This window comes from Mobula hypostoma, chromosome 20 (assembly GCF_963921235.1).
Source record: "Mobula hypostoma chromosome 20, sMobHyp1.1, whole genome shotgun sequence".
NCBI lineage: Eukaryota > Metazoa > Chordata > Chondrichthyes > Myliobatiformes > Myliobatidae > Mobula > Mobula hypostoma.
The window spans coordinates 7,849,316-7,876,885 of NC_086116.1; the positions used below are offsets into that span (position 1 = coordinate 7,849,316).

Sequence of the window (27,570 nt, forward strand, 5' to 3'; positions counted from 1 at the left end):
CTCTGTCTCTGTGTTTTTCTGTCTCTGTCTCTCTGTGTCTCTCTTCTCTGTGTCTCTCTGTCTTTGTCTCTCTGTCTGTGTCTCTGTGTCTCTCTGTCTGTGTCTCTCTGTCTTTGTCTCTCTGTCTGTGTCTCTGTGTCTCTCTGTCTGTGTCTCTCTGTATCTCTGCCTCTCTCTATTTCTCTATGAATCTATGTCTCGATGACATTATGGCACTATGACAATATTACTCTATGACTCTGTGACACTTTGACTCTATGACTTTGTTCACAATAACTGGCACATGATAAGACGTAGTTGGTGAACATGAATATATCCAGTGAGGATAATTGCTCCAGTAGCCCGCAGAGGCATTGTCTACCCATGGAGATTCAGCTGGCCAGCACCATTCTCTGTGGAACCACTTTCTGGGATATATTGTGTGTCTAGCATAGGGCATAATTTAAGTGTCAGTAGATGAAACCAACCTTGAAAATCCTGCAAACAATGATTAGGGGGATATCAGATTCATGGAGGATGTACATTTTAAATTGGAGGAATGTAACAGCATACAATTTGATTGGAGGTTTGAGGAGAATTATAAGTCACACAATTATAAAGGACATGAGGGAATACAATTAGAGAGAGGAATGCTGTTTTGTCCATTAGCTCCATACGTAAATAAGCCATGTAGTCTCACTTCCCTGCCCCCCTCTCCCCACAATTGTTGGAACATACAATGCCCAGATGATACAGTAGTTGTCAAGTTATTGTGCCTATTGTTTTGGTTTTGCTGGGCGACAGCAGGTGTATTTTTTGGATTTTTACACTCACAAAAAGAGAATTATTTAAATCCTACTTTAAGGGTGATAGAAGATAAGCTATATATTAACACTCAAGGTTCTGCAGATGCCGGAAATCTAAAGCAAACACAAAATGGTGAAGGAACCTAGCAGGTCAGGCAGCATCTATAGAGGGGAATAAACATTCAACCCTTCATCTGGGGTCTTGACGAGAAATATCAACTGTTTATTCCCCTCCATAGATGCTGCCCGACCTGCTGAGTTCCTCCTGCGTTTTTGTTGCTTTAGGTCTACATTGAATACCTGAGAGTATCTGCAAGGAAAACACTCAACTCTTGATTGAGGGTGCCTGGATTCTAAGTCATTTTGGTGCCCGTGATACAGGAGAAAGGTTCAAATATTTGGACAGTGAGGACCCAGAGAAAGCAGAGCAGAAACCTGTGACACTGGCTGTCAGTCTTTACCTCGACCACCAACAGAACAATGAGCTGCTTTGTAACATTCTGAGCTCTCTGGTGATTTCACAAAGGCAGGAGAATGAAAGCGGTCAATAGTCTGGCTAATAATGGTATTGATTATTATGTTATCATGTAGATAACATGGTTATACAGGCATGTGGGATACGAGCCTTCAGTGGTCTTGGTATTGAATAGAACGGCAGGGAAGTTATGCTCCAAGTTTATAAAGCACTGAACTGGAGTGGGTGGTTCTGGCCACCCATAATAGGAAGGGTGTGATAGCATTGGAGAGGCTGCAGAGATGATTCACCAGGAGGTTGCTTGAGATGGAGTGTTTCAGTTATGTGCAGAGAGAGGAGAAGCTGTTCTTTCTCGTGGAGAAGACTATACAATTATGAGGAGTGTAAATAGGATAGATAATAGGAATCTTTCCCTATATCAGAGATTAAACTAGAGGAATTAGATTTTGAGTAAGAGGTCTGAGAGGGTCCTTTTCTCATCCAGCGAATTGACGAATATCGAGAACATGCCTAGAGAGAGTGGTGGAAGCAGAGTCAGTGATAGCATCTGGAAAGCAGATAGCTAAGCAATTGAATGATTAGATTAGATTAGATTCAACTTTATTGTCATTATGCCAAGTACAGATACAAAGCCAATGAAATGCAGTTAGCATCTAACCAGAAATGCAGAGAATAATGTTATTTACAAAATAACTGTGAATAAAAAGTAAGTGCTACAGCACACAAATATAAAAGTACTGAGACAGTACAATATGGGTGCAATACTGCTTTGCGCTGTGATGTGAGGTTCAGCAGGGTCACAGCCTCAGGGAAGAAGCTCTTCCTGTGCCTGCTGGTGCGGGAGCGGAGGCTTCTGTAGCGCCTACTGGATGGGAGGAGAGTAAAAAGTCCAGGGTTAGCATGAGATGCATCCTTGATAATGTTTTTCGCCCTGCCCAGGCAGCGCTTATGGTAGATGTTCTCAATGGTGGACAATTGGGTGCCAACTGCTGGGCAGTTTTCACCACACGCTGGAGTGCTTTGCGGTCCAATACGGGACAATTACCATACCACACTGAGATGCAGTTGGTGAGTATGCTCTCAATGTACAACGGTAAAAGTCTGTCAGTATCCTGGGACAGAGGTGAGCTTTCTTGTTGCTTCATCGGAAATAAAGGCACTGTTGCGCCTTTTTGATCAGGATGGAGGAGTTCAGGGACCAGGTGGGATCCTTGGAAAATCCAAGGAATTTGAAGCTTGATACACGCTCTACTACAGTTCCATTGATGTAGATGGGGACGTGAGTGTGACTCCTGGCATGCCTGAAGTCCACAATGATCTCCTTGGTCTTCTGGGTGTTAAGGGCCAGGTTGTTGTCAGCACACCACGCGGCCAGGTGCTGGACCTCATCCCTGTAGGCCGTCTTGTCATCCCCTCTGATCAGGCCAACCACCATGGTGTCGTCTGCGAACGTGATTATGAAGTTAGAACCGTGTACAGGAATGCAGTCATAGGTGAAAAGGGAGTACAGAAGAGGGCTCAGCACACAGCCTTGAGGCACGCCGGCGTTCAGGGTGAGAGTGGAGGAGGAGAGGTTGTCTAACTTAACTGATTGGGGTCTGTTATTAAGAAAGTCCAAGGTCCAATTGCAGAGGGATACGCTGATGTCAAGCTGGAATGATATACAGAGTCTTAGTTATATAGTACACTAGCAGACCCTTCAGCACAACCTATCCATGTCAGCCAAGATGTCTATCCAAGCCAGTCCCGTTTGTCTGCATCCCTCCATACCTTTCCTATCCAGGTACCTGTCTAGACGTCTGATAAACTTTCTAATTATACCTGCTTCAATCACTTCCTCTGGCAGATTGTTCCAAGAAGTGTCAATGTACAGAGCGACCTTGGTTCATTGTTCCCTGAAACTAGGTGGTGAAGATGGTGTTTAGGTTCCTTTCCTTTACTGACAGGGATTCTGAGAGTAAGAGTTAGGGAATCATGTTGTAGCTTTACAAGACATTAGTTAGACCACATCAGGAATGTTGTGTGCACTACTGCTCACCACACTATTACAAGGATGCGGTTGTGCTAGAGCAAGTGCCGAAGAGATTCACAACAATGTTGCCTGGAATGGAAGCCTTTGGTTACAACAAGGCAGTGGATAGGCAGGGATTGTTTTCAGCACGGGAGGGTGAAGGGTGAAGGGTGAAGGGTGGCCTTACAGAGCTTTAGAACATTATGAGGAGTATAGATAGGGTAGGTAGTTAAAGAGTCATTTTCCAAGGGTAGGGGAGCCCAAAGCTAGAAGGCATAGGTTTAAGGTGAGAGTTGAAATATTTATAGTTTTTGACATGGAAGGTGATGGGTATATGGAACAAGCTGCCAAACCCAAAAGAGATGGCAGAAGCAAGTGCAATCAGCATTTAAAAATGTATTTAGATAGGTACAGTATAAGGATGGGAAAGATATAGAGGTGTATTTACCCAATGCAGTAAAATAGAATTAGCATAAATGAGCGTGCCAGACAGCATGGCTGAGTTAGGCTGAATATGGTGTATGACTCGCTGTCTTTCTATGACTCAACTACATTGATTGGTCACCAGATACACCAGATCAGGAATAAATGGCAGATTTACAACAATCCATTTTAAACCTGGTTCTGTTTACCTCACTCCTGGATTTATTTAGTGACTTGAATTTTAATTCCCCATCTGGGTGTATAAAGGGGCTGAATGGCCTATTCCCATTCTGTTTGCTTTCCTGTGAATAAAAATACAAAATGCGCGAAATGACCCCAGGCCAGGCAGCAACCATAAAGAGATAAAAACAGGCTTAATCTTTCCGCTCAGTCGGACAGATATTTATAGATTTAAGATGTTGAATGTTTAGAGTTTAGCAGAATGAAGAAATTGTAAAGCTTTAGGACTGGTTGTAATGGGCAGAGAAAGTGCTAGGGCAAAGAGAACAAATACAAATGGCCACCATTATCAGAATCAGGTTTATTATCATCAGCATCTGTCGTGAAATTTGTTAATTTAGCATCAGCAGTTTAATGCAATACATGATATAGAAGAAAAAAACAAAATAAAATAATAGCAATAAATAAATCAATCAATCAATCACAGTATGTGTATATTGAATAGATTAAAAATCATGCAAAAACAAAAATAATAAATATTAAAAAGTGAGGTAGTGTCCAAAGATTCAATGTCCATTTAGGAATCGGATGGCAGAGGGGAGGAAGCCGTTCCTGAATCACAGAGTGTGTGCCTTCAGGCTTCTGTACCTCCTGCCTGATGGTAACAGTGAGAAAAAGGCATGCCCTGGGTGCTGAAGGTCTTTAATAATGGACGCTGCCTTTCTGAGACACCGCTCCCTGAAGATGTCCTGAGTACTTTGTAGGCTAGTACCCAAGATGGAGCCGACTAAATTTATAACCCTCTGCAGCTTCTTTTGGTCCTGTGCAGTAGCCTCCCCCCACCACCCCCAAAACCAGACAGTGATGCAGCCTGTCAGAATGCTCTCCACTGTACATCTACAGAAGTTTTTGAGTGTATTTGTTGACATGCCAAATTTCTTCAAACTCCTAATAAAGTACAGTCGCTGTCTTGCCTTCTTTATAGCTGCACTGATGTGTTGGGACCAGGTTAGATCCTCAGAGATCTCCTCGGACACCCAGGAACTTGAAACTGCTCACTCTCTCCACTTCTGATCCCCCTATGAGGATTGGTATGTGTTCTTTCATCTTACCCTTCCTGGAGTCCACAATCAGCTCTTTTGTCTTACTGACATTGAGTGCCAGGTTGTTGCTGTGACACCGCTCCACTAGTTGGCATATCTCACTCCTGTACGCCCCCTCGTCTCCATCTGAGATTCTACCAACAATGGTTGTATCATCAGCAAATTTATAGATGGTATTTGAGCTATGCCTAGCCACACCAAGAGAGATACAGCAGCAAAACAGGCCCTTTAGCCCATTGATCATTGAGACCCCATTTACACTGATCTTACATGGAGGCTACCCAAGTGGAATATACACTCTAACCTAAGTGTCGCCTTATCCTGGCAGTGGAGGAGGCCACGGATGGACATATCAGAAAGAGAATGGGAAGTGGAATTAAAATGGGTGGCCACTGGGAGATCCTGCTTGTTCTAGCGGACGGAGCGTAGGTGCTCGACAAAGCAGTCCATCAACCTACATCGGGTCTCACTGATATACAAGAGGCCACACCGGGAGCAACAGACACAGTATATGACACCAACAGCCTCACAAGTGAAGTGTCGCCTCACCTGGAAGGACTGTTTGGGGCCCTGAATGTTAGTGAGGGAGGAGGCGTAGGGGCAGGTGTAGCACTTATTCAGCTTGTAAGGATAAGTGCCAGGAGGGAGATCAGTGCGGACGGATGAATGGACAAGGGAGCTGGGTTGGGAGTGGTCCCGGCGGAAAGCAAAAAGTGCGGGGAGGGAAAGATGTGCTTGGTGGTGGGATCCCGTTGGGAGATGGCAAAAGTTTCGGAGAATTATGTGCTGGACTCGGAGGTTGGTGGGGTGGTAGGTGAGGACAAGAGGAACCTTATCCCTGGTAGGGTGGCGGGAGGATGGGGTAAGAGTAGATGTATGTGAAATGGAAGAGATGTGGTTGAAGGCGGTGCTGATGGTGGAGGAAGGGAAGCCCCTTTCTTTGAAAACGGAGATCTGCTTCATTCTATAATGAAAAGCCTCATCCTGAGAGCAGATGCGGCAGAGTTGGAGGAATTGAGAGAAAGGGATAGCGTTTTTACACGTAACAGAAGTATAGTCCAGGTAGCTGTGAGAGTCTGTGGGTTTATAATAGACATCAGTGGACAAGCTGTCTCCAGAGATAGAGACAGTGAGATCGAGAAAGGGGAGAGAGGTTTCAGAAATGGACTAGGTAAATTTGAAGGCAGGGTGGAAGTTGGAGGCAAAGTGGATAAAATCGACAAATTCCACATGGTTGCAGGAAGAAGCACCAATGCAGTCATCGATGTAGTGTGGGAAAAGTGCGGGACGGTCACCAGTGTAGGCTTGGAAAATAGACTGTTCTACGTAGCCAACAGACAGGCAGGCATAGCTGGGACCCATGTGAGTGCTCACGGCTATCCCATTTGTTTGAAAGAAGTGGGACGGGCCAAAATAGAAATTATTTAGAGTGAGGACATGTTCCGCTAGGCAGAGGAGAGTGATGGCGGAGGGAAACTGGTTAGGCCTGGTGTCCAGAAATAAACGGAGAGCTTTGAGACCTTCCTGTTGGAGGATGGAGGTGTATAGGGTCTGGACATCCACAGTGAAAATAAGACGATGGGGGCCAGGGAACCTGAAATCATTGAAAAGATAAAGAGTGTGTGAAATGTCACGGATGTAGGTAGGAAGGGACTGAACTGGGGTGATAAAACAGTCGAGGTATGCAGGTAAGAGTTCAGTGGGGCAGGAACAAGCTGAAACAATGGGTCAACCGGGACAAGTGTGTTTATGGATCTTGGGAAGCAGGTAGAAATGGAAGGTGTAGATTGCTGGAACTATGAGGTTGGTGGCAGTGGATAGGAGATCCCCAGAGTCAGTAAGGTTGGTGGTGGTGTAGGAGACAATGGCCTGGTGTTTCTGTGTGGGGTACTGTTCGAGGGGTAATAAGAGGAGGTGTCTGAGAGTTGGCACTGGGCCTCGGCACGGTCGTGGTCAGTACGCCAGACTACTACAGCACCACCCTTATCTGCGGGTTTCATGGTCAGTTTAGGATTGGTGCAGAGGGAGTGCCTGGGTTGCTGAGTTCCTCCAGCATTTTGTGAGTAAAAGCTGGTGAAAATGGTTTCAATCTATCAGGCTGAAACTTTCTGAATTATGTTGAGATTCCTGCATGTTTCTGCAGCTGAGCTCATGAATGGGATTTCATCAGGTTCTCGGTCGATCAGAGAATGCCAGTACCAAAACAGGCCCTTTGGCTCACCTCGTCTGCATGGGCCATCAGCCACCCATTTGCACTAATCCTACATCAATCTTAATTTTTGTTCTCCCCCACGCTCCTATCAGCACCCTCTAGTTGCCACCATTCACCTAAAACCAGTGAGTATTTACTGTAGCCAATTAATTCTGCAAGCCGCACATAATTGGGATGAGGGAGGGATCCAGAGCGCTCAGAGGAATCCCACATGGTCACAGGGAAAGCTTGTAAACTCCACACAGACATGCCGGAGGTCAGGATTGAACTGGCATCTCTGTTGCTGTGAGGCAGCGGCTCTACCAGCAGTGTCACTATGGCTGCCCTCAGGGCGAGGGAGGGGAGAGATGAAGAGATAAATGAATGATGGAATAAGGTGAAGGAGACGAGCAAAATCAAAGACCAGTGAAGTGCTCTGATAATTGGGAGAAGGAGAACTAGCATTACAGAGGGAAACGTGCTGTCAACGCGGGAACTTGTTAAACTCAGTATTCGAGCGGAAGGTTGTAACGAGCAGGGTTGCACTTTCTTTTCTGCTGGCTCTGTGCTGTTGCGCGAGGAAGTCAAGAGAAGGCGTAAGGTGAACAGTTGGTAGTTTGCACACAGCCTCAGTGGCACCTTCTGCTGAGTTGTTGAACTGCCACGGAGTTGACATCATACTGAGCAGAGGGGGTAATGGGTTTAGCATGAGCCTCACGATGTTAACCTGGATGCGGTTATTAATCCCAAGTCAAAAGGTTAGGTGGTTCAATTTTTAAAAAATTTTCATACCAACTTTGGTTACTTTCTAGGACATCTTCGTTCTCCTAATTGTCTATTTTTATATTCTGAATTATTTTGAATTTTTAAATGTCTCTAATGCTCCACGTTATTTTAAAGGCTTTCAGTAGCTTTGAACAGTTTAAGGTCCTTTGGGTTCCTGTGGGTGGGGCCTCAAGAAATCTCCTAGTGCATGAAGTTCTGGTTGCCACCATTAAGGAAGGGTGTGGGGGCTTTGGAGAGGGCGTAGAAATAGTTTACCAAGGTGCTGCCAGGATTAGAGGGTGTGGGCTATAAATTGAACAAATTTAGTTTATTTTCTCTGGAGCAGAGGAGACCTGAGACAGGTTTATAAAATGATGAAAGGTATAGATATTCAGACGATCAGGATTTCATCCCAGGGTAGGAATGTCAAGTACTAGGGGGCGTGCATTTAAGGTGAGAGGTGCAAGGCTAAAGGAGATGTTTGGGGCAAGTTTCTTTTGTGCCAAATGTGATGAGTGCCAGGAATGTACTGCCAATGGTAATGATGGAAACAGATTCAGTAGAAGGACGTTACTGAGAGTTGTAGGGAAAAGTTGAATAGTTTAGGGCTTTACTCTCTGGAGCATAGGAGAATGAAGGGAGATGTGATACAGGCATACAAAATTATGAGGGGTACGGATAGGGTAAATGCAAGCAGGCCTTTTCCACTGAAGTTGGGTGAGACTAGAACTAGAAGTGAAAGGTTAAGGATGCAAGGTGAAATATTTAAGGGGAACTTCTTTACTCCTGTGTGCGAGGAGTGGCGCCCCACACAGACTTCAAGAGAAGTTTTGATACGTATGTAGATGGGAGGGGTATGAAATGCAGTGGTCCAGGTGCAGCTTGACGAGACTAGACAAGTTAACTAGATGGGTCAAAGAGCCTGCTTCTGTGCTGTAGTGCTCTATAACTCTATAATGGTGGTGTTTAAGAATCTGTTGGACAGATAAATATGCAGGGAATGGAGGAATATGGATCATGTACAGACAGAAGAAATTTAGTTTAATTTGGCATCGTGTTTGGCACAGATATTGTGTGACAAAGGGCCTATTCCTGTGCTGTACTGTTCTATACAAAAGCTGAAACCTAGAAGCTGAGATTTGCTTGCCTGCAGGTTGTTATATTCATGGAAATGTCATTGCCAGCAGTGTGAGTCAGTCTTCCTGCTCTCCTGAGTCCCTTATTAAGCTTCTTCCGGGCTACCTTATAACTCTCAGGAGCCCTGCGTGATGGCTCCTTCCTCAACCTTAAGTATGCTTCTTTCTTCCCGTTGACATCTCATGCCAACCACAGTTCCTTCACTCTACCATCCTTTCCCTGACTCAGTGGGACAAACTTATCCAGAACCCCATGTAAGGGCCCCCCAAACAACCTCCACATTATCCGCACTTCTGCTTAAGTCCCCTCCTATGCCCCTTGGGTGTACTGTAGACGATCAGCCATGCTGAGACACGTAAGGTAATGTAAACTTCAGAGAACAATATTTGATCTCTCGATCAGTGGAATTTAAGCTTTTAGTACAGCACATGACAAGAAAACATATGCTTGCAACACAATAAAAGGGTAATGTGTTGACAGTAGTATCGTTTTTCCCACATTGGTGAGACATGAGCCTGATATTTGTGCACTGCTTAATATATGCCATCATGCTAATAGGATGCAAATATCTTTGACAGCATGGACGTGAAGAGAGTGACTGGACCTGCGTGGTGGTGTGAGGCTTGGAGCATTTTTACAAGCAGTCCGACTGAAGGCTTGAGTAACTGGACAAGTGCCAAGTTTCACAACAGCTCCGACTCCTCTTCAGCGGTATTAATGTCATGGTGAAGGATTGCTGACCTTTAGCATTCAATAGAGTGAAGCACAAATCAGTTTGCAAAGTATACCCGATTTTCACTTGTGTTCAGTAGAGCAGTTTTATATCAGGCGGAGGCACTGGCAAGAACTGCCTTCTCACTGGTTCTGATTTTGTTTTGCTGACGAGCCTCAGCATGTTCCCATTCTCACTTCTCTAGTTCAGTGGCTCTGTATGGTGTGCCTCCAAGTCACAACTGTGTCATCATCTTTGGCACACGAGGCGTAGCTCATACCTGGTAACTAAGTTGCCCTTTTTGTCTATCAGTCAACTCTACTGTACAAGAAAAAATAGTGTGCCAGCCTTTAATAAATGGAGTTAGTGAAATGGGAGATAATATCCACATCAAACAATAAAGGTCAAGACTTGAGGTCAACATGGCATTGTTTAGGCTTGTAAACTCCTACATTCCTCTAAGTCAAGGATTCCCTACCTTTTTTATGCCATAGACCCCTACCATCAACCAGGGGGCCATCGATCTCAGGATGGGAATCCCTGCTCTCAGCCATGTTGCATTAGTAGCAGTGACTCATATATTGTGTTCCAAAAGTAAAATTGTAAGAGTTGAAATGCCAAATAATAGATTTCTACAGATTACACACCAAACTGAGACGCAGTTGACATCATGTGAACATTTAATAATTTACACACAACCTTTGGTAATTTTCTGATGCCATTAAATCGATGCAAAGTAAACCATGGTTTTTAAAATATAAGACACACTGTAAATGATATGCTCTGTATTTGTTCTTCTGGTGTATTTATTCTCAATTCTTTTGATCCTTGCAAAGATGATAGTTTGGGAAGATATTCCTGGCTTGGTATGCTGAACATGCTAAATAGAAAAACATGCCTTAGATTCTGCCTCTGCAGTCAATTCCATTGACTTCAGTCGAACGAGCTTTGGAGATCAAGTAGCAGCACATTTACCAATTCTCACGAGCAGCAAGTTCCTGAACATGTGGGTTTAAGTGTTAATGCATGGTGTTGATCGGGATAACATATAGCCTAGATTCAATTACATAGATGTCAATCAATTTTGTTTTAAGGTAAATGTTTTAAGGGATTTGGAACCAAGGGAGGTTAATGGACTCAAATTGCAGGGGGAAAGTGTCATTTTGGTACAAACTCCAGGACCTGTTCCTTTTTACACATTTAGGGTTATACAGCAGCCAATCCTGCAGCTTCTAATCGAATTCAGTTTCACCAAATGATTTAATAGAATTTTAATTCATGGCTTCAGGATTGCAAATTTACCATCCTTTTGTACTGTTCTAACGTAAATTAAATGATATCCTTTCTAACTTTGGCTTGACTTGAGGGAATGATTCTGGTGTACACTCCGGACAGGGTGTTGTGTGGAAGTACTGTCATACCACACTATTGTAGAACCAGTAAACTGCTATTCCCTTACACATGTCACAGTAGTCCTCAATACATAATATACATACATATTTACAGTACTATGCACATGTATATAGTTAAGGTGCCTAATACCTTTGAACAGGATTCAGTACAAATACCAATATTGTGACAGAAACTACCAAAACAAGGCCAATATCAGAGCTTCATTAATGTGGTCACAGCCCAGAAACATATATGAGGAATGATTTTTGAATGAGATATTAAACTGAGGGAACAAAAAGCAAAAAACAATATAGAACTGCGGATATTGAACATCTGAAAGTAGAAAAGGTTTTGACTCTAAATTTTAGAGAGAGATGGGGCCAAACATGGCAAATGGGATTAACTTAGATGGGGCTCTTGATCAGTGGACCAGTTGGCCGCTGTATGATTCAATGAATCTATTAAATCAGAAAATGCTGGAAACACTCAGCAGGTCAGGCAGCATCTGTGGAGAAGAAATTAGTTATCCAGTTTACAATTCTTTTTTGGTGGTGGACTTTCATCGGTTGTGTTCCTGTCTCCACAGAGAGACTGTTTTGCATTTGTCCCATCAAATGGGAGTAAAAGAATTTTCAGTACAACACCAAGAAACCTGCCTGCTTTCCTAGCCAATATATAGCATCTGAATGATATCTCAAATTGTGTGGGCATCTGCCTCAATAGTGCTTGCGTTGTCAACTTATGGGCAAACTGTAATTCCCTACATTACTCCAGTGACCACATTGAGGGACCTCATTGGCTTTGAAGTGTTTGGGGACCTGTATTTATACAGCAAAAGCACTGGATAAGTTCAGCCTCTATTTTCTGTTTGAGACCTGTGTTTACAAGGAAGAGGACCTGGTACTTGCGGTGAGGTCTTGAGGATTCTGCACCATGCCCACGTAACAGATTACTTTGTATAGAGCTAACTATGTGCAGTGCTTCGATGCAAATTTTACTGTTGTTTATATTCCTGGCCGCAGAATAACACAATAAAAAAAAATACTTGTTGTGGAATCTGTTTCACTGTCTTCAATGTTCAAAGCAAGCATTTTAGTTTAAAAATGCATTTCATTAAAAGTCTGTTCTGATTCCCATAATAAAAGATACATGATACTTTCATCACCTGTGAGGGTACAAGTGTGTTGTCAGATATACAAATAGGTCACTCTTTTTCCATTAACGAACAAAAGAAGCCCAGAACACTGGAAGCACTCAGTGGGTCAAGCAACACCTGTGTTGGCAAAAGATCAAGAACTTTTATCGGGATTGAGAGGGAAGAAGACAATGAATTCCACAGATTCATCACCCTCTGGCTGAAGTCCCTCTGTTTGAAAGAGACTTCCATTTTTTCCTCAGGCTGTGCCCTCTGCTCCTAGATTCCTCCACAAATGGAAACATCTTCTGTACATGCATTCTATCTAAGCCTTTCAATATTCAACAGGTTTCAATGAGATACCCCCTTCATTCCTCTGAATTTCAGGGAGTACAGGCACAGAGCCATCAAACACTCCACACATGTTAATCCGGCAAACACAAGGAAATCTGCAGATGCTGGAAATTCAAGCAACACACATCAAAGTTGCTAGTGAACGCAGCAGGCCAGGCAGCATCTCTAGGAAGAGGTACAGTCGAAGTTTCGGGCCGAGACCCCTTGTCAGGACCAACTGAAAGAAGAGCTAGTAAGAGATTTGAAAGGGGGAGGGTGAGGGGGAGATCTGAAATGATAGGAGAAGACAGGAGGGGGAGGGATGAAGCCAAGAGCTGGACAGGTGATCGGCAAAAGGGATATGAGAGGATCATGGGACAGGAGGCCTAGGGAGAAAGAAAGAGGGGAAGGGGGGAAAAACCCAGAGGATGGGCAAGGGGTATAGTGAGGGGGACAGAGGGAGAAAAAGGAGAGACAGAAAAAGAAAAAGAATGTGTGTATATAAATAAATAACAGATGGGGTACGAGGGGGAGGTGGGGCATTAGCGGAAGTTGGAGAAGTCGATGTTCATGCCATCAGGTTGGAGGCTACCCAGACGGAATATAAGGTGGTGTTCCTCCAACCTCTGTGTGGCTTCATCTTTACAGTAGAGGAGGCCGTGGATAGACATATCAGAATGGGAATGGGACGTGGAATTAAAATGTGTGGCCACTGGGAGATCCTGCTTTCTCTGGCAGACAGAGCGTAGGTGTTCAGCGAAACGATCTCCCAGTCTGCATCGGGTCTCACCAATATATAGAAGGTCACATCAGGAGCACTGGACGCAGTATATCACCCCAGCCGACTCACAGGTGAAGTGTTGCCTCACCTGGAAGGACTGTCTGGGGCCCTGAATGGTGGTAAGGGAGGAAATGTAAGGGCATGTGTAGCACTTGTTCCTCTTACAAGAATAAGTGCCAGGAGGGAGATCGGTAGGGAGGGATGGGGGGGACGAATGGAGAAGGGAGTTGCGTAGGGAGCGATCCCAGCGGAAAGCGGGGGGGGGGAGGGAAAGAGGCTTAGTGGTGGGATCCCGTTGGAGGTGGCGGAAGTTACGGAGAATAATATTTTGGACCCGGAGGCTGGTGGGGTGGTAGGTGAGGACAAGCAAGGGTAACCCTATTCCTAGTGGGGTAGCGGGAGGATGGAGTGAGAGCAGATGTGCCTGAAATGGGGGAGATGCGTTTGTCCCTCTGTCCCTCTCACTATACCCCTTGCCCATCCTCTGGGTTCCCCCCCTTCCCCCTTTCTTTCTCCCTAGGCCTCCTGTCCCATGATCCTCTCATATCCCTTTTGCCAATCAACTGTCCATCTTGGCTCCATCCCTCCCCCTCCTGTCTTCTCCTATCATTTCGGATCTCCCTCTTCCCCTACCACTTTCAAATCTCTTACTAGCTCTTCTTTCAGTTAGTCCTGATGAAGGGTCTTGGCCCGAAACATCAACTGTACCTCTTCCTAGAGATGTTGCCTGGCCTGCTGCGTTCACCAGCAACTTTTATGTGTGACACATGTTAATCCACTCATTCTCATGAACCTGCTCTGGACCCTCGCTTAACATCCTTTCTTAACTACAGGGCCCAAAACTGCTCACAGTACTCCAAGTACAGCTTGACCAATGCCTTAAAAAGGCTCAGCATTGCACCCTTGCCTTGACACCCTGACTACTCAGAACCTATCAACTTCTGCTTGGCCTCCACATTCATCTGTGGCAATGAATTCCACAGATTCACCACCCTCTAGCTAAATACTCTTAATATCTATTCTAAAGGATATCCTTCTATTCTGAAACTGTATTCCAGTTCTAGATCCCACATGACTGGAAGTATCTTTTCCACACCCACTGTTTACAGACCTTCCAATATTTAATTAATGGGTGACAGATGACACATATTGTTCATAATAGAAACAGTTCTACATAATTCATGAATACCATCATTGAGTTGTATTCACTTTAAGAACTGGTGTCAGATGTAATGACATCAGTGGAAGGCAACTGCTTTTGGTTTTGTTTGTGATGGAAGTAAAGCATATAAAACGACTCTCGCACATTGGAGACCCAGACACTCTTGGATGATTCTAGAGTCACTTAACGACAGTGGCTTTGAAACTGCCGGAGTTTTGGGAGCAGAATGCTACTGTGTGATTTGCACAGGCTGAAGCCCAGTTTACGCTTGGAGAAATCTCTGCAGACAATACCAGATTTTACTATGTCCACTTCAGCCAGAGTGTGAGTCAACTGGAAGATCTGCCTGCACATGATAAATATGTCACTGAAAACTCACCTATTTCAAACTTTTGGAATGTCTGAGTCCGAGCATGCCCAACAGCTGCTCTCCAGGCCGGGCCTGGGTCAGAACTAATGGCCTGCATGCTACCTCTCCTGGGCAATCACCACCTTTGTTTTAATTTTAAAGAAATCTTTATGCAACAGATACCTGGTCGAGTACAGACAGCCCTCGCTAATACACCTGTGAAGGACAATAGGGAGCTTGCTAAAATGGCTGATAGTCTACACTCAGCCGGGCAGCGGTGTATCATTCGTCCTCCTTTCCCTTTCTCAATAAGCCCTGTCAGCAGAGCCTACAGCAGGCTCCGAACCAGACCACGGTGGGTCTATGTTTTTTCCACACACTGTTCGGTAAGAACATCAAAGTGTGCTGACTGCCATGCAGGTTTGACAGTGCCAGCACATCAGCACTTTGGAGGTCTGTGAACATAGTGGGTTCCAGCTGCCAGAGTCATCTATTGTTCATTATGGCGATGGCTCCTGTGTGGCAGTGTACTACCAGCATTGCCCGTTGATTATAAGGCAGAGAGCGATGGACCCTTGCTGGTGGCTGCCAACGGCAGCAGGATCCAGACTTATGGGTCTAGTCCAGTGACTCTCTGCTTCAGTGGATGACGCTACATGTGGGGCTTTGTCATGGCTAAAATTGCTAGACCAACGGTCAGCGCAGATTTCCTGTATGCCAAAGGACTATTAGTAGATCTTAAGAACTGCAGGCTTGTGGACACAAAGGACTTTGGGTCATTACACTGTACCCTCCACCCCCAGAAAGTTTCCAACGACGACTCTGCACCACCACATTCAATTCACTTGCACCACATTTCCGCAAATGTCTCACCGGTCCTCACCGGTTCGCTTCAACAGGACTCCGAAAAGCTGGCCAGCACAAAGGCTGAGTTTGCTAACGTGGAAATGCTTGGTATTGTATGCAGGTCAAATAGCCTTTGGGCTTCACCCCTCCACATGGTCTCTAAACCCCATGGCAGTTGCCAGCCATACGGTGATTACCGCTGGCGTAACAAGACCAATTTCCCAATTGTTATGTGGTCTGACATATTTAAGAGTTTACATCACACTTGGCAGCAAAGGTAATCTTTTTTAAAGTTAGGGGCTCCCATCAGATTCCTGTGAACACTGAGGACATTCCCAAAATTCTGCTATAACCCCATTTGGCCCATTTGAGTTTCTGTGCACGCCATTGGGGCTGAAAAATGCAGCAAAGACTTTTAAATGACTAATGGACTCTGTGTTAAAAGACTTAGATTTTCTTTTTGGTTTTTTTTGTAATTTTTTTTATTGAATTTCATCATCAAACAAGCATTTCCATAAGATGTATTTCAGATACTGTACATATATTTCATATAATCATATTTGTCACTAATCTCCACATAATATTTATCTGAAATATACTCTTATAGAAAGGAGAGGAAAGAAAACACAATCGAAAGAAGAAAACTATGTACAGAGTAGGGAGTGATTTTTTTAAACAACGTATTCATTGATTATGAGAATAAAATCAGGCCTATAAGATGTTACGTAGTTAAACCATTTTTTCCAGTATGAATAAAATTGTTCCAACTTATGATTAACAGATGTTATCTTCTCCATTTTGTAAATGTCCATTGTAATTTCCATCTGTACATTTAAAGTTGGGCTCTCCTGAGATAACTATTTCCTGGTCAGGGTCTTTTTACCAGTCACCAGCAGTGCATTCATTAAATATTTATATTTATCTCTTTCCAACCATTCTTGAGGTATATACCCAAAATATATGGTCTTACTCTCTAAGTTAGTATATCATTGAAATTTGTAGAATACTGTATAACTTAATTGATCTACTCCCTGAACAAATAAGAACCAAAGAAAAGTGAATAATAGAAAGAAAGGTAAGGAAGGTGTGGTTCCAAGGCTGGGGTCTCTAGATGACCCTGGGCTGGGCTAGAAGAAAAGTCTAGCCGTGGGGTATAGCCCCTCCTACTTGTGGGTTGAGGGCCCCGCTGCAGTATCTATAAAAGTAAGTAAAAAAAACTATGTCCAGTACACAGAAATGATTTCTCTCTGTATTCCTCCCATGCATATATTCTCATTTAGGTGGGGAAAAAGGAATAAATAAATGAATTTTTAAAAAATTGAGTAATATAAAAACCACATTATAACACATATTTCTCTAGATAGGTATATCACTGTCTATTTTTGCTTCCGTTTTAGTTTATCAGCACTTCTAAAGTTAGCCAAACCTTATGGCTCTTCTGGAGGAGGTGAGGGCTGTCTTCGGAGAACTCACAGTCTCTTCCTAATATCCTTCTCTCGTCCTGTTCCCGTCCCCTGCTTTCTCGGTTCTCTACTTCCCAAGCAGTTCGGAGCAACTGCTCAGCCAGACTTTCCCTTGGTTTGACCACACTAACGGACAGACCCGGTTGTTCATGTCTGTAGTCGCCTCTTCCACTGTCTGGTACAGTCGTACCCCTTCTTGGTAAAATACCTTCCTTCAGTTAGTCCTACGAAGGGTCTCGGCCCGAAACATCGACTGTACCTCTTCCTAAAGTTGCTGCCTGGCCTGCTGCGTTCACCAGCAACTTTGATGTGTGTTGCTTGAATTTCCAGCATCTGCAGAATTCCTCGTGTTTACGTTGGTAAAATACCCTCAGTTTAGCAGGGTACGGGGTTTGAAATTTAATCTTTTCTTCCTTTAATATTTGTTTTGCTTCGGAATATTCCTTCCGTTTCTGTAGGACTGTCGGGGGGTAATCACGATCGAAGTATATTAACTTCCTGTTCCAAAAAACCCTCTTCTTACCCCAGGCCCTTCGTAGAATCTCTGCCTTGCTTTTAAGTCGGAGAAATTTAAGTACAATGGATCATGGTTTACTTTGCCTGTCTCCAGCAGGTCGCTGGGCGAGAGAACGGTGCGCCCTTTCGATTTCCATCTCCATATTCGGGGGAATCTCCAGCGCTTCCCATAGCAGCTTGTCTACAAAGCTTGTCATCGACAATCTCTCCGCTCCTTTGGGAACATTATAAATCCTGATATTTTTCCGTCGTGATCTTCCCTCCTGGTCAAGCAATTTACTTTCCTGTTGATTTAATATTTTTATCTTCTTACTTAGTGTCTGTTCCATGTTTTGCACGCGGTCTTCCACCTTCTCAATTCGAGTCTCTGCCACCGCTATTTTCTGATTGACGTTGGCGAGCTCTGACTTTATATCACTGAGTTGCAGCTTTATATCTTTTTGGACTTCCCTTATCTCTTCCAGAATCTTCATCATATTTGCCGCTTCGCCTGTACGAGGCCCCGCGTCAGCCTCGCCGCCACGCGGACGTGTAGGAGAGCCGCCTGCACGAAGCCCCACGTCAGCCACGCCGCCACGTGCATGTGTAGGACAGCCGCGCACTGCACCTCTCTCTTCCATAGGCTCCGCAGTGATGCTTTTTTTATCTCCATTCTTTCTCCCCATTCTTGCCCCCTTATCAATTCAGATATGTTTGAAAGATCTTAGATTTGATGCATTAACGGGGCAAAATATCTGGAGGAACTGTTGACTTAAGCTGCCATTCTGAACGATGACGTCACTGGAACCTACCTAGATTTTCCTTTTGTTTACCTGGACAACGTACTTGCCTCCAAAGCCGAGCACATATCACACCTCTGCATACTTTTCAAGTGCTTAAGGCAACTTGGGCTGATTATTAACCCCCCTAAATGTCAATTCAGATTGTCTACTATTGACTTTCTTTGCCACCACATCTCCGCAAGATGTGAGACAACCCCGTCAAAAGTCGCTGCAATCATGGACTTCCCATTGTCCTGCACTACCACAGCACTGCAAGAGTTCTTAAGCATGGTGAATTTCTATCACCATTTCATTCCACGAGCTGCTGAAATTATGTTTCCGTGTATAGTGCCCTTAAAGGCAGTGCCCTTAATCACATGCTTCAATGGTCAGTTGACATTAATAGAGCTTTTGATGTCTCCAAATGAGTTCTTTCGAATGTGACCGGCTCCCGATGCAGCTACAGCCATCACTACTGATGCCTCAAACTATGTTGTGGGTGCTGTGCACTAACAGTTGATTGGACACATGTGGTAGCCTTCGTCAGCCAGCAGTTCTGCCCCACTAGCAACCCCCAACATCCTCCCCCTGCTGCCTGAGAGGAAATAGAGTTTGGTCCCTATCTGATTGACCACCATTTTTGTTTCCTATTGGAGGACCGGTATTTCAGTGTATTCATTTACCAGAAACCCCTCGTGCAAGTGATGGCCAAAGCATCAGATCATGGATCTGTCTACACCAACTGGCCTACATTTTGTAATTCATGACTGACATACAGCACATCGAAGGGAAAAGTAATGCTGTGGCTGATTGCCTCTCACAACCGACCGTTTATGCCATGCAGGTCACAGTTATCTATGCCAGGTTGGTAGCCGATCAAGCTACCAACCAGGAGGTCCAAGCACACAAGACAGCAGTCAGGGGCTTGTGGTAGGCCGACGTCGTCTGGGGGGGAGGGGCAGGAATTTTTCTCCTGTGCGATGTCTTAACTGGTCATCATCGCCCCATAGTGCCTGCAAACTGATTGTGTACTGTTTTTAACTCCATTCATGGCCTCTCTTGTCTGGGTGGGAAGGCTTTACAGAAACTGGTTGCTTTCGAGTTTGTGTGGCATTGCCTTAGGAAGGACATGCAAGACTCAAGCGCAGCTTGCGCTATGCTTCAGCAGGTGAAAATTAATCATCACGTTCAGGCACCTTTTGAGGTCCCTGAGTGATGGTTTGACCACATCAATGTGAACCCAGTTGGTCCTCTGCCCCTCCCCACCTCCCCTAGATAGCCCAGAACATCAGCGTTAAGTTGTATCACACCATGGCGTATCACCTGCCGTCCAATAGCAGGGGCGAGCAGTTTCATTGTTCCTTAAAGGGTGCTCTGAGGGCCTCCCTGACGGACAAGTGTTGGCACAACCGTCTCCAGTGGGACCTGCTGGTGTTCAGAACAGTTCCAAAAGAGGACCTGCAGCTGAATTAGTGTATGGGCAACCACCACGGGTGCCGGCTGATTTTATTCCTGATGCCACAATCGTCTGGTCGGCGTCTCGGCAGCGTTCCGCCCTCTTGAGTAACTCAGTTCTTTTACACCTATTCCTGCGTCGCATCACAGCACTCGAGTTCCAGTTGGCCTACTTCGTTTATTTTTGTCCGCCAGGATGCACATCAACACCCCCTTACGATGCCTGTTCCACATTTTGGAGTGGAATGAAAAGACTTTAATTGTAGACAGGAAGAGGAAGCCTAATATATTTCTGTAGATCACTACTGATACCTGGATGGTTTCACTACCATCCCCCCTGCATCACGACATGATGATGTGAATGTCAGCACACCCCTGGATGACCCAAGGGGATGTAACCAAGGCACGTAGGACCCAAGCCAGGGGGCTCGTACGAGTTCCAGACAGACTCACAACGCCAGTTTTAGTGAATTCCTTGGGGGCGGTGGGTGGTTTGCTGTGTAGAGTAATATAATGGGTGACAGATGACAAATATTGTTCATAATAGAAACTGCTCTATATAGTTCACGAACACTGACATGGAGTTGTGTTCACTTTAAGCGATGGTGTCTGATGTCATAACGTTAGTGCAACGCGTCCGTTTTTGGTCTGTTCGTAATGAAAGGGCTGCAGCTTTTGTTAAGCACATAAAATGACCCTCACGTGTTTTATTTGCAAAATAGTAGAATATGAGGTAGGTTTCAATCAGATCCCGTCGTCCATTAGTTCAGGCCCAGAGCCTCATATGTTAACCCTTTCAACCCCAGGATTATTCTATTCAACCAAAACTGCTCACAATATTCCAAATGTGGTCTGACCAATGCCTTATAAAGCATTAGCATTACATCCCTACTTTTATATTCTAGTCCTCTTGAAATTAATGGCAATATTGCATTTGCCTTTTTTTTACTAGTCTCTCTTTCTGAAAGTTAACCATTAGAGAATCCTGCATGAGAACTCTCAAGTGCCTTTGCATCTTCAAATTCTGTGTTCTCCCTCCATTTAGATAATAGTCTACACCTTCATTCCTTCCACCTAAGTGCATGACCATACACTTCCCGACATGGTATTCCATCTGCCACTTCTTTGCCCATTCCACTAATCTGTCTAAGATCTGCAGATCCATGCTTCCAAGCAAGGTAAATGCTACTTGCTCATTTACCTTTCTTAGTATCATCTGCAGACTTGGCCACAAAGCCATCAATTCCGTCATTCAGATCACTAACATGTAAGTGAAAAGTAGAAGACCCATTACCAGCCCCTGGGAGCACCATTAGTTACTGGCACCATTCCAGAAAAGGGCCCCTTTATTCCCACTCCTTGCTTTCAGCCGGGTCATCCAGTCTTCTATCCATGCTAGTATCTTTCCTACAACACATGTCTCCAATCTTGTGTAATGCCCTGATTCACATAGTTCATACTTTTTCTCTGTTATGCTTTTTGGTCCTCTGTATAAGCTACGTGTTTGGTTACTGTTGAAGTTAAGAGATAGGAAGAAATGTATGCCACCCAATGGGGATGAACGGATTCAGGGGAGGATTTTCTGGTGATAGAAACTAAGGTTGGGCTTGGGGCTTTTGAGAGGGGAGAAAAGAGAAGACACCATGGAAAAGAGGTCGGAGGAGTCGACCTGGAGTGAAGCCGGGATGCGATGAAACCTAGGGAGATCGAAGGAGGATAGGTGAAGGGGAAACCGTGAGCTCCAACTTGTGCACATTAGATAGTTTCATTAAAAATGGGCCCTTTTCTTTCTTTGCTTTTTCTTTACAAATTAAGAATTATAAAACTAAATAGACAATAGACAATAGGTGCAGAAGTAGACCATTCGGCCCTTCGAGCCTGCACCGCCATTCTGAGATCATGACTGATCATCTACTATCAATATCCGGTTCCTGCCTTGTCCCCATAACCCTTGATTCCCCTATCCATAAGATACCTATCTAGCTCCTTCTTGAAAACATCCAGAGAATTGGCCTCCACTGCCTTCTGAGGCAGCACATTCCACACCTCCACAACTCTCTGGGAGAAGAAGTTCCTCCTCAACTCTGTCCTAAATGACCTACCCCTTATTCTTAAACCATGCCCTCTGGTACTGGACTCTCCCAACATCTGGAACATATTTCCTGCCTCTATCTTGTTCAATCCCTTAATAATCTTATATGTCTCAATCAGATCCCCCCTCAATCTCCTTAATTCCAGCGTGTACAAGCCCAGTCTCTCTAACCTCTCTGCGTAAGACAGTCCGGACATCCCAGAAATTAACCTAGTGAACCTACGCTGCACCTCCTCCACAGCCAGGATGTCCTTCCTTAACCCTGGAGACCAAAACTGCACACAATACTCCAGGTGTGGTCTCACCAGGGCCCTGTACAAATGCAAAATGATTTCCTTGCTCTTGTACTCAATTGCCTTTGTAATAAAGGCCAACATTCCATTGGCCTTCTTCACTGCCTGCTGCACTTGCTCATTCACCTTCAGAGACCGATGAACAAGTACTCCTAGATCTCTTTGTATTTCACCCTTACCTAACTCCACACCGTTCAGATAATAATCTGCCTTCCTGTTCTTGCTCCCAAAGTGAATAACCTCACACTTATTCACATTAAACGCTATCTGCCAAGTTTCTGCCCACTCACCCTGCCTATCCAAGTCACCTTGAATTCTCCTAACATCTTCATCACAAGTCACCCTGCCACCCAGCTTAGTATCATCAGCAAACTTGCTGATGTTATTCACAATGCCTTCCTCCAAATCATTGACGTAAATCGTAAACAGCTGTGGTCCCAATACCGAGCCCTGTGGCAGCCCACTAGTCACCACCTGCCATTCCGAGAAACACCCATTCACTGCTATCCTTTGCTTTCTATCTGCCAACCAGTTTTCTATCCATGTCAATATCCTCCCCCCAATGCCATGAGCTCTGATTTTACCCACCAATCTCAAGGTACACCACATCCACTGGATCTCCCGTGTCTATCTTCCTGGTTACATCCTCGAAAAACTCCAATAGATTAATCAAGCATGATTTGCCCTTGGTAAATCCATGCTGGCTCGGTCCAATCCTATCACTGCTATCAAGATATGCCACTATTTCATCTTTAATAATAGACTCTAGCATTTTCCCCACTACTGATGTTAGGCTAACAGGGCGATAGTTCTCTGTTTTCTCCCTCCCTCCTTTCTTAAAAAGTGGGATAACATTAGCCATTCACCAATCCTCAGGAACTGATCCTGAATCTAAGGAACATTGGAAAATGATCACCAATGCATCTGCAATTTCCAGAGCCACCTCCTTTAGTACCCTAGGATGCAGACCATCTGGACCTGAGGATTTGTTAGCCTTCAGTCCCATCAGTCTACTCATCACTGTTTCCTTCCTAATGTCAATCTGTTTCAGTTCCTCTGTTACCCTATGTCCTTGGCCCATCCATACATCTGGGAGATTGCTTGTGTCTTCCCTAGTGAAGACAGATCCAAAGTACTTATTAAATTCGTCTGCCATTTCTCTGTTTCCCATAACAATTTCTCCCAATTCATTCTTCAAGGGCCCAACATTGTTCTTAACTATCTTCCTTCTCTTCACATACCTAAAAAAACTTTTGCTATCCTCCTTTATATTCCTAGCTAGCTTGCGTTCATACCTCATTTTTTCTCCCCGTATTGCCTTTTTAGTTAAGTTCTGTTGCTCCTTAAAAATTTCCCAATCATCCGTCTTCCCACTCACCTTAGCTCTGTTATACTTTTTTAATGCTATGCTACCTCTGACTTCCTTTGTCAACCACTGTGGCCACTTTCCCCACTTTGAATCCTTCCTTCTCCGGGCGATGAACTGATTTTGCACCTTGTGCATTATTCCCAAGAATACCTGCCATTGCTGTTCCACTGTCTTTTCTGCTAGGATATTCGACCAGTCAACTTTGGCCAGCTCCTCCCTCATGGCTCCATAGTCTCCTTTGTTCAACTGCAATACTGACACTTCTGATCTGCCCTTATCCCTCTCAACTTGCAGATAAAAACTTATCATGTTATGGTCACTACCTCCTAATGGCTCCTTTACTTCAAGATCACTTATCAAATCCTGTTCATTGCACAACACTAAATCCAGAATAGCCTTATCCCTGGTCGGCTCTCGTACAAGCTGCTCCAAAAATGCATCCTGTAGGCACTCTACAAACTCCCTATCCTGGGGTCCAGTACCAACCTGATTTTCCCAGTTCACCTGCATGTTGAAATCCCCCATAACTACTGCGACATTTCCTTTGCCACATGCCATTGTTAACTCCCTATTCAATTTGTACCCAATATTCATGCTACAGTTTGGGGGCCTGTAGATAACACCTATTAGGGTCTTTTTGCCCTTACTGCTCCTCAGTTCTATCCACACTGACTCTACTTCTCCTGATTCTCTGTCCCCCTTTGCAAGGGACTGAATCTCATTCCTCACCAACAGGGCCACCCCACCCGCTCTGCCCACCTTTCTGTCCCTTCGATAGCACGTATACCCTTGTACATTCAATTCCCAGGTCTGATCCCCCTGCAGCCATGTCTCCATTATCCCAACAACATCATAGTTACCCATTCGCACCTGAGCTTCAAGCTCATCCGCCTTATTACTGACACTTGGTGCATTCAGATATAGAATTTTTAACCCACTTCTCCTCTCTCTGTTTAAATCGCTGCCTATTGTGCATAACCCAGCTCCCCGAACTCTCACTAGGCTATACGCCCCTTGAATTTTGTTCTTCTTCTTTAATTTACTTACTCTTTCTGCACATTTAACTCCATGCTCCGTCAGACCACCCCTCTGCACATGTATCCTCCTTATCACTCGTTTCTCTACTTCACACTTAATATTCTGGAACCGTGTAGTCCCCACCTGTCCTTTATACTTCATCTCACTATCCTCTTTCACATTCTGGATCCCTGCTCCCTGCAAATTTAGTTTAAACCCCCCCCCCCCCCAGCAGCACTAGCAAACTTTCCTGCAAGAATTTTAGTACCCCTCCAGTTCAGGTGTAAACCGTCCCGTCAGAACAGATCCCACCTTCCCTGCAACAAAGCCCAATTATCTAAAAACCTGAAGCCCTCCCTCCTGCACCATCCCCTCAGCCACGTATTGATCTGTATAATCCTTCTGTTCCTCGCCTCACTCGCACGTGGCACAGGTAGCAATCCTGAGATTGTTACCCTGGAGGTCCTGCCCTTCAGCTTCGCACCTAACTCCCTGAACTCACTACACAGGACCCCCTCACTCTTCCTACCCACGTCGTTGGTCCCTACATGGACCACAACATCTGGATTCTTGCCCTCCTTCTCGAGAATAACCTGCACCCGATCTGAGATGTCCCGGACCCCGGCACTAGGGAGGCAACATACCATCCGAGATTCCTGATCTCCCCCACAAAATCTCCTATCTGCTCCCCTGACTATAGAATCCCCTATCACTACTGCTGTCCTCTCTTCCCTCCTCCCCTTCTGAGTCGAGGATCCAACCTCAGTGCCAGAGACAGGACCACTGCAATTTGTTCCTGGTAGGTCATCCCCCCAACAGTATCCAAAATGGTATACTTATTGTTGATGGGAATGGCCACAGGGGTGCTCTGCTCTCTCTGCCTGCGCCCCCTCCATCTCCTGACAGTCACCCAGTTGCCTACCTCCTGTCTTTTCGGCGTGACTACCTCACGATAACTCTTATCTATCTCTGTCTCTGCCTCCCGAATGATCCGTAGTTCATCCAGCTCCAGCTCCAATTCCCTAACTCGCTCTGATAGGAGCTGCTGCTGGATGCACCTTCTGCAGGTGTGGTCATCAGGGACAACTGTGTTGACCCTGACCTCCCAAATACTGCATACGGAGCATACCATTGCTCTAACTATCTCCCCCATTACCTGATCCCAGATTAATCAGAATAACTAAAAAAGTACCTACCAATCTTACCTTTTTTCCTCAGCAAGCACGTACTCAGGCTCACTGATTACCTCTCACCGAAGACCCCCTTACGCCGAAGCCCACTGAGCCAAAGCCCAGCACTCTGCTCCCGCGCACTCCGCTGCCCACACCTGAAAGTGGACCTCTTTTTAAACTCTGCGCTCGCTGCTGACATCACCCGCGCCTGCGCAGTTTTACCTTCCTCCTCAGGTAATGCCTAGGTAGTCCCGATCTTCCTAGGCCTACCTACAACGGCTGATCCTCCGATCCTCCGATCTCCAGTCGTCCGTCGACCTTGAGCACTCCTTGCTCCCGCACCGATGCTGAATTTTTGAATTGTATGTGGTGTGCTGTCTGTTATTTTGTGGTACTTTGTAACAGGGTAACGAATCATGCAGCATCCACACAAACAGGTGGATTTGGTGGGCTTGCACTTCAATTTCCCACATTTGACGGGGCCGAAGGTTGTCTTCCCGAGACCTACGCAGCCGATGGAACCAGCGTGTTTCACTTGTTTACTCACCTTGTGTGTGTCACCTTTCAAAAGTCCTCTGAAAATCCAAGTAAATAATAGTGGCACCATGATAATGTAGTGGTTAGCGCAACGCTATTACAGCTCAGGGTGTTGTAGTTCAGAATTCAATTCCAATGTCCTCTGTAAGAAAGTTTGTATATTCTTTCTGTGTGCACATGAGTTTCCTTTGGGTGCTCTGGTTCCCACGGTCCAGAGATGTACTGGTTAATAGGTTAATTGGTCATTGTAAATTGTCCTGTGTTCAACATTCCCTCTAATTATTTTTACAGCTCTGCAGACCAACCATTACTCTGGCAAGAAATTTTTACATGGCCTGTAAACTGCCTGGCAATTTAAATTCTTTTATTGTAATATGCATGCTATGAATGGGGCTGGCATTAAGTGGGCTGGCGGTTTATGAGCTAATTGAGTTACTGACTTCCATTCTGTGTTTATTGTTACAATTTGTAACTTGAAACACAGACGATACAGATATGTTGAAGCTCTAAAATGTTTCAAAGTAAAGGTTGTGGTACATTTATTATTTAGAAATTTATGGATTATATTCATTAACATAATTAATTACAGGGCTTTTAACAATTCTTTTAACATAGATTTGAAAACTATATTAACATTATATAAAAGAAAATTCCAGCTGCGTGGTCACAAGGGCTATAGGCATGGGAACATTTCAGTAACTGTGCGGCTGCTCACCTGCACAGCTCAGAGGGAAGAGTGCCTATGATTAGGCTAGGGTTAAATTCTGAGGGTTGCTGGTTGGGGCGGGATGTATTAGTGGGCTAGAAGGGCCTGGGCCAAGCTGTATCTTTGAATAACTAAAAATAAAAAATATCTACTGACTTTCCTTTGTTTATCCTGCCTGTTACTTCCTAAAGAATTCCTACAGATTTCTCAGTTAAGATCTGCCTATCAAGAAACTTTACTGACTTCAGCCTATTTTACCATGTGCCTCCAAATACCTTGAAACATCATCCTTAATAATAGTCTCTAGAAACTTACCAAACATTGAAGTCATACTAACCAGTCTAAAGTTACCTGTCTTTTGGCTTCCTTTGTAAAGAGTTGAGTGATATTTGCAATTCTTGACTTTTGG

At 44.7% G+C, this 27,570-nt stretch overlaps 1 protein-coding gene across 2 annotated transcripts in view; it reads left to right on the plus strand.

The window, feature by feature from the left end:
- Positions 1-12,244, plus strand: part of LOC134359313 (branched-chain-amino-acid aminotransferase, cytosolic-like) — a 125,608-nt gene extending 113,364 nt beyond the window's left edge. Inside the window, exons 11-12 of one of the 2 annotated variants that reach the window (XM_063072322.1) lie at positions 2,200-2,328; positions 9,649-12,244. In XM_063072322.1, coding sequence (XP_062928392.1) covers positions 2,200-2,328; positions 9,649-9,690 — 171 coding nt within the window. In that variant the 3' untranslated portion in view covers positions 9,691-12,244. The remainder of the gene's footprint in view (positions 1-2,199; positions 2,329-9,648) is intronic. The other variant, XM_063072323.1, reaches the window with a different exon arrangement.
- The last annotated feature ends 15,326 nt before the right edge of the window (positions 12,245-27,570 follow it).